At 33.0% G+C, this 7,954-nt stretch overlaps 1 protein-coding gene across 1 annotated transcript; it reads right to left on the bottom strand.

Moving 5' to 3' along the window:
- Positions 1-403: 403 nt before the first annotated feature.
- On the bottom strand, positions 404-4,066 carry LOC133289280 (cytochrome P450 CYP82D47-like). The gene is made up of 2 exons (XM_061487176.1): positions 3,107-4,066; positions 404-1,033 (listed from the first exon to the last, which is right to left on the bottom strand). Exons 1-2 carry the CDS (start codon positions 4,064-4,066, stop codon positions 404-406), a joined length of 1,590 nt encoding a protein of 529 aa, XP_061343160.1.
- Between the last annotated feature and the right edge of the window lie 3,888 nt (positions 4,067-7,954).

Genomic DNA, 7,954 nt, shown 5'->3' with positions numbered 1-7,954 from the left:
CTATCCAACACTTTTATGTAACTATGAGTTTTCACTCTTTCACTTTCCCTCAGACTGTCATGTTGTCAACGTGGTATCATTCTCACCTTCAATTTTCTCGGGACTGGTACGTAAACTCTAACCTCGTTTTCCCTCTCTGATTTTCCTTAGAAAATTTATCGGATTCTTATTCAAACATATATAATACAAACTTGAATTTATACAGGGGAGATACATGTAATCCCAATCTGAAGTCCTGCCTATGAAATATTTTATTCGTTGAGTACTTGACACCTCGTAGGCTTCATCATATTTCAACAATTGTACCTAACAATATAATAATATCAAGTGCAGTAGCTTTCATTTTTGTTTCCCTACGTGGGAGGTAGGCTGTAGGCACAACACTCTCCATTATCTTGAGCGTTTAAATTTCAGCGTAAGCATGGGCAGAGAGACGCGGTGTAAGAATGACTTGGAGCGGAGAGGCTTTGATATTGGTTAACCCAACACGTTCAAGCATATCGACTGGTCCTCCATCAGGAGTCACAATGTCAAACCCATGTAGCAGAGTAGCAAGTGTTAGTTGCATTGTTTGAAGAGCGAATGAGAGACCAGGACACATTCTTCTACCTGCACCGAATGGAATCAATTCAAAATGTTGTCCCCTGACATCAATGTCCTTGTGTGTTGTGAGGAATCTCTCTGGGCGAAACTCCAAGGGGTGCATATATAATAGGGGATCTCGTTGAATTTTTGAAATGTTAGTCAAGAGACGTGTGCCAGCGGGAACATGGTATCTACCAACGGTGCAGTCTTCCATGGACTCGTGTGGCAAACTGAGTGGTCCTGGTGGATACAAGCGCAATGTTTCCTTGAGAATGGCTTGGAGATACTCAAGCTTCTGCAAGTCAGATTCCACAACCATCTTATCCCTTCCAATTTGTGTATCTAATTCATGTATGGCCTTGTTTAGAACTTCACGGTTGTTGAGAAGAAGGGAGAGAGCCCAAGTCAATGTCCCTGTCGTAGTGTCTGTGCCAGCTAAAATTAGTGCCTGCAAAATACAGTAAAAGCCTTCTTATAATTTTATACTACAATACCAACCCTATTGAGAGAAAATGACAAAATTTATAATGGTGAAATTTAAAATTTATTAGAACATGCATGTATGCAAGTGTTTTAACTTTACCTTCTAGTAAGTTTTCAAAATGGATGGAAATTTTCAAGTAAAAGACAAAATCAAACAAAGTCCTGAGTAATTTACTCAAGTTCAAATTGTATTTTCCGTCACTACTTTCCAAATCATATAATCTGAATAAATGGCAAATTCCTTTAAAATTGAGTACATTATCAATTTCATCCCGCTTGGTTCTTATTGTGTCCATATGAATATATCTATAAACGGGTAAACTCAATTTAACACATTAAATATAGCGGATTGAGTTAAACTTGCTTATTTTTTAATTTTTTTATCGGGGCATTATCAATTTATATAAAGATAAAAAAAATTAGGTTCAATCTTAATCATTGATCTCTCTACTCATATAATTAATATATCAAAGTCATTAAATATTTAAGTATCAATAACTAAAGTTGAATGTAGTTAACACTTACACACATGTTTTAAATTGATCCGCCTCTTTACTATTTTCTACGTTTTACTGATCAAATTGAGTACTAAATTTGCTAAGCATTAGCTGAAGCTTTATGGTGCTGTAGTTGTTCGATTCATTATATATTTTATTTTTAAAACTTTTCATAAGTTAATCTATTTAAAACATCAACTCACTTCAAATAAGGCGAGTTGTAATTATTGTAAGAGTGAATAGACCTAACCTCAGGCGGTATGGATAGACTTAAAAAAAAAAACTATGGCTTTTTTAAGAATATTTTGTTTAAAAAAAGTTAAAGTTATTTTATCATTGGATGAAATACATAAAAATTACTTTTAATAAAAAAATAATTTGAATGTTAAAATTAATAAGCACATTTTATATATAAAATTACTAAAAATAATTTGTGATGGTAGTAGTAATAGGGTGGCTTAATTGGAGTAGGATTGAGATAAAATTGAATTTTTATTTTAATTTTTAAGATTGAGATAAAATTGAATTTTCAAAAAATTATTTAACTTCCGACTTCTGTTTTTTTTTTCGAAAGCAAGGAATTCTGACTTTTAAAAAAAATTATTATTTTTTAAAGTCAAACGCACAAAATAATTCAAAAGATTTTTTTTCTTCTAAAAAACAGATTTTTTTAAAAAATAAAAATAAAAATCCGTTCAAACTCCCACTAATTGATCTTCCTCCAAGTGGATAGTCAGCTTTCCTTTCTTTAATTGCTCCATGCAGTCGGATAATTTTAAGATTTGAATTTGGGAATATACCGTGGTAAAAATAAATCAAATTTGGTAGAAAAAAACCACAGAATTCGAAGGACAAATTAAATCGACACCCGTGATATTGACTGCGACAGTTACTTGTCTTATTTACTTGTTTCTTTTCCTATTTCTCTAATTGGAAATTAACACTTTCATAAAAATTTACCACTCTTTTTATACAGAGAAAAATATTTATGTTATTATTGCAAATAAGTTATGTGTATTTATTTTTAAAATGATATTTTTATATTTTTATAATTTGTTTTTTTTTTTTTAAGATCAAAATCCTTTTTGTACAGATTTCGGATGACTATTTTTGGCTTTGGATCTTCCAAATCATTCCCGCAAGAGGTCCGGACCCATTTTTTTATGATCCTTCGATAAAAAGATCTTTAGAAAAATAAAAAAATTTCCGTCGAGCCATTTTTTTAGACAAGGACTCCGTTTTTTCCTCTTTTCGATGCATTTAACATACATTTCTCTATTCCAATCCCGAAAATCTTCTGACCATTCGGGAAATTGAAATAAATTTTAAAAAATTATAAATATAAAGATAATTATAACATTAAAATTATAAAAATATTATGATTTTTGCCTTAAAATAAAATCGTATTGAATTTAGTGCAGATAATATATTTACTAACTATTAAAAAAATGAACTCTTTTATATATGATCAATTTTTCGTAAATTTTTTTTTTTTTTAAATTAAAGTAACAGGCAAGGGTTTAACTCGTAAAAATACATACCAGGCAAGTAGCTTTGACAATGGTGTTTGCATCACATCCGTCAAACCCTTCACCTTCATCATCAACAATGGAAAGAAGCGTGTCCATGAAGTCATGCTTACCCTTCCATTCCCCTTCACCACAATTCCTGTTACGTTTGTGTTCTTCGAGCCAAACTCGAACATAGCTGTCTAACTCTTTTGCCGTCCTCTTCATTTGCTTCTCTCGTCCATCCAAATCCAACCATCTCAAATACGGCAGTGCATCAGAGACAACGAATGAACCACTCAGATCGAAAAAGTCTCTTAATGGTTTTTGGATCCTTTCGCTCTCTTCATGGTCACCAAAACGTTTTCCTAACATCAATCTGAACATAACGTTTAGGATTATGTCCCCAAACCATTTATTCATCTCACTCGCTGCCTTTTGGGAACCACTCTTGTTCATCTTTAACCAAAAACTGTGACTCCCTTTTATTGCTGCTTTCACCTCCGATTCGATGACGTTCTTGAGCATCTCTATCCGCTTGGTAGAGAGGAGCTCCATGGTGGCTATCTTGCGTACGTGACGCCAATAGGAACCGTAGGGGCTGAACCCTAACATGGAAAAGTTGTATCCCAACACTTCGAAGGCTACAGATTTAGGACGGCTAGCAAATGCTTTGTCGTTTACAGTAAAGCACTCTTTAGCCATTTCCCAATTGCTCACAATCAAAGTTCGGTGAACACCAAGCCGTAAGGTGAAGACGGGTCCATATTTGTCAGCCATGTTGCCCAAAGTTATATGAGGTGGTTGTGAGCCACCTAAAAGGTGGAGATGCCCAATCAAAGGCCACGCACCGCTAGCTTCTGGTGGTGCTTTTCCAGCTGCAGCAGTTCGCCTTCTCGATATGAACGAAAAAACAGAGAGAAATAACGAAAGCCCCAAGATGGTAAATGCCAACGGGACTATTGATTGCGAGAGGGAATTTTGCAGGTCCATGGCGTTGGAAATCTGGTTGGTTGGATAATGATTATGGGGCTATGATATGAGCTTCTTGATATAGTTAATAGAAACTAAAAGCGACGGGAGTAGATCTTTTTTACGTGAGAAAAAGTGGTCATGTGGTCATATTATTTGATCACAATCACTAGTTTAAAAGTTATGCACTTTTTTCTCTCGTATTTCATTATCAATGAGTGATTGTGATCGAATAACATGATCACTTTTTTACGTGAGAAAATTCAATCTCAAAGCAACTCGGTTGGAAGTAAAATGATGGCATTGTGTTTCCCGGTCTTTCACTTGTATGATTTTGCTTCCTAACTTGAGTTCATGACACGCAATAATTATTTAGACGGCACAGAATTGGATTCGAAATTTTATATTGCATGTCTGCCAAATGTAACCATGTCATGATTTGCGTCATACACACCTTTTTGCACATGTAAGGCAATAGTTATCCCTTAATACAAGTCGGAATAAAACTTTAGTACTGCCACAAGTAAAATTATAATTATACATTTTAGAGAATATAGAATATATAATTAAAATATTAAAATTATTTTTTTTCTTTTTTATATTAACTAACAAATTCATAAAAATAAATAATTTTAATATTATAATAATATTTTTGTGAATATATAATTATAATACCAACGGCACAGTGCGATAGTGCAAGCATGTGACGGTTATACTAAAGTTTTATTCATGTTTGCGTCTGATTTCTGTGCTCCTTGAGATCTACTCCATTACATTGGAGTCTGTATTCTGTTGCTTTGTAACTTTAATTGGTACTTGACCGTTGTATATTTTTGTATAAAAAAACAAATAATGTCTCCGAGATAAATTATGGCTCTAATTTTGCTGCACCACAGAACGTCGTGATCCGACTCTAGTGTGGGAAGCGCTCAACAGCGAGATACGACCAACTATGGCCATGACTCGCAGCCTTAAGCCGGGAAAAATTTATTATGCTTCTCTCTCATCATTTATTCAGTGATTCTTTATCATAAATAGAAATATTTCTTTCATTTTTATTTTTTTATTTTTTATTTTTTTCTTTCTATCCCTATTTTTTTTTTCGATTTTGAGAGGGACCCCCATATTTCCGCCCACCAAATACTCTCTCCTTAAGCTGACTCTCTGCGCCGGCCCACTTTGACCGTCCGTGTAAAAAGAACGAAAATAAGACTAGAAAAACGAGTACATCAACAGCCGCACGGGTCTTCATTACTCCTCTATGCCGCTTCTGTACTCTTTTTTTTCTTTCTAAATGAAAACATTTTGTTGAAATATTTAAGCAAGATAAATTTTATATTGGTTAGTAATAAACTAAAAAGAATATTATATAAGTGATAAGATTTATGAAACGAATCTTTTAAAATTTTGGATTCTGGGCATGATATTTAATTCACTTTGTATGACTGGTCTAGCTTATTTCATTGATAGTGATCTCCCGCCACTAGCTCGGGTTAGCATGATGATTGGACGAGACGAGTATTTGGGCTTGGGGTATTCAGAAAGAGGGGAATCAGCAAATCAATGTTGGATTTCATATTTGAAGATGATATTATTATATTATTCACGTGTAATGAATCCTGCATTGATTGATAATGAATTAAAGTAAAAAGTATATAAGTAGGAAGACCTATGAACACAATATCTTAGGGTTTGGATTGAGATATAGTGTTAAACTCACTTGATATGGTTGATATGGTATAACTCACTGGTGGTGGTTCCTTGTCATGGGCTCCCTTGGCCCGCCTATTGGGTTCGGGCTCGCCTTATGATTAGTTATACGCGAGTTGAGTACTTGGCCCCTGGGTAATCGGAGAAAGGGGAAGCATACTAATATGGATTTCCTACTTGAGGGAATAGATTGTTAGGATATTCAAGTGTGACAAATTTCACATTGGTTGATAATAGGCTAAAAAGAATTCTTTAATTAATTAAAGAATTAAAAATATAACTTGTAAGGAGAGATTTGTCACCTGTATGGCAGTATCTGACTCGAATAAGTGGAATAATTGATAAATCAATCAAAAAGATATTTAAGTGTGACAAATTTCACATTGGTTGATAATACGCTAAAAAAAATTCTTTAATTAATTAAAGAATTGAAAAAATAACTTGTTAGGAGATTAAGGTTTGTCACATGTATAATGTATGGCAGTATCTGACTCGAATCAGTCGAATAATTGATAAATTAATTAATGATATAAAATAATAATTAATTAATTAATAAAAAAGATTAATTTACTTTTAAAGTAAAAAAAAAATGTTTTTTATTAATTGTTTAAGATATTGTTGGTTGTTAGATACATTATAAAATTTTAAGCGTTAATTATTAGAATTGAATAATAATAATCAGATTATCTTGGGGAAAACTAATAGAAAATGAAACAACCCCCTTAAATTCCAAAAAAAAAAAACACTTAAGTATCAACCAGCTAATGAATTATTTGCGTGTTCCTTTCGACATCGCCCCTCAACTCAAGCACTGTCTCGCTCTTATTTTTATTTTTATTTTGAAGTTAAGTCTCGCTCTTATTTATTATCACTGTCGTGTTTCCGTATCAAAACGTTTAGGTAAATAATTTTAAAGCCATTGATGATTTGTCATACAAATAATCTAATTTTTTTCACAGGCTTTTCTTTTAGTATTTTTTATTCTGATTATTGATTATATTGCACTTTGAATATAAAAGTGCTTTTTTATTTTTTAGCAAATAATATGCAATTAATGTCAACATTATTTTGAGAATCTATTACGTAAAATTAGTTTTTCATACCATCGAGACGTAACATATTTTCTTAAAATGAATTTTCTAAACACAAAACTGACGAAGCGTGTTAAACTTATAGCATCTTGAGAGTAAATTAAACAAGGAGTTTTAGTTTGTATTTTAACATGATCAGAAAAACTTTTCTACACACACAATATTTTGTGGAACCCATACTTTTTAAAGCAAAAAAAAAAATATGACACCCAAAATAAATCTTTGTAACATTACACAATCACTTTTCTTACAACATAACTCTTATAAAACACATTAAACAATAAATACATGAGCTCAACAGAGTGTGTTTTTTTTTTTTTTAGCTGTAGTTATGTGGTGGGGTTGGATGAATTTTCATTTATGGTTGTTGACAACTTGGGCCAAAAAATTAATGTAATATTTTTTAATAAAATAATTACACATTTATTACAGTTTTAAAAATAATTACGGATCTACTGCACATTGTGACGCCCCAATGGAGCGTCACATGTGCGTCACATTGTGCACCCTATATATTCTCCTTCCACTCTTACAAACTCTTCACATCTCTTCTCTCATCTTATATCTCTTCTCTACCAAAATTCCTAACATCATACATACATAATCCTTCATCTTTAATTTAGTATTTGAATTTTATTTCTTATTCTATTTAAGAATGAGTTCAAATCCTAATTTTGTTCGTGTTGTATTATATTACAATGGAAGGAAGGTAGAAGGTCAACGAGGTGTCATGTTTGAAGGTGAAAAAGGGCCGACACATATCCAACGCAACGCAACCATTGGCGAACTGCATCAGAGAATTCGGCAGAAGTTAAGTCTTCAAGCCAACCAATGTATCACTCAGATCACGACAAGGTTATGGCAATGTGATAAATACATTAGTTTGCAAGTGGTTGACGATGAAGACGTTGAGATGACAATGGAAGAATTTTTCAACCAGTCAAGGACAGATTTTCTAAAGTAGTATGTCGACATCGCCGCAACGGAGAATGTTCCATTACCGGTGAGGTCAGTTGATTTAAATTATCCCCGTCTTCCATCAACGTCTGCCGCCCATGCGTCTCCAATAGGTAACATTTCTGAGGGAGATGAAAATGATCCAACTTGG

Source organism: Gastrolobium bilobum, unplaced genomic scaffold (assembly GCF_033153095.1).
Source record: "Gastrolobium bilobum isolate Gb01-03AN ecotype WA unplaced genomic scaffold, APGP_CSIRO_Gbil_v1 utg9887, whole genome shotgun sequence".
Classification (NCBI taxonomy): Eukaryota; Viridiplantae; Streptophyta; class Magnoliopsida; order Fabales; family Fabaceae; genus Gastrolobium; species Gastrolobium bilobum.
Note: the sequence above shows the minus strand (reverse complement) of the source record. Positions and strands in the feature narration are given on the sequence as shown.

Bases quoted from the DNA above. Each gene is read 5' to 3' on its own strand.
- LOC133289280 (XM_061487176.1), bottom strand. From the start codon at position 4,066: ATGGACCTGCAAAATTCCCTCTCGCAATCAATAGTCCCGTTGGCATTT. The intron at 1,034-3,106 runs GTATGTATTTTT...TGTATTTTGCAG, and splicing joins TTGTCAAAGCTACTTGCCTG to GCACTAATTTTAGCTGGCAC.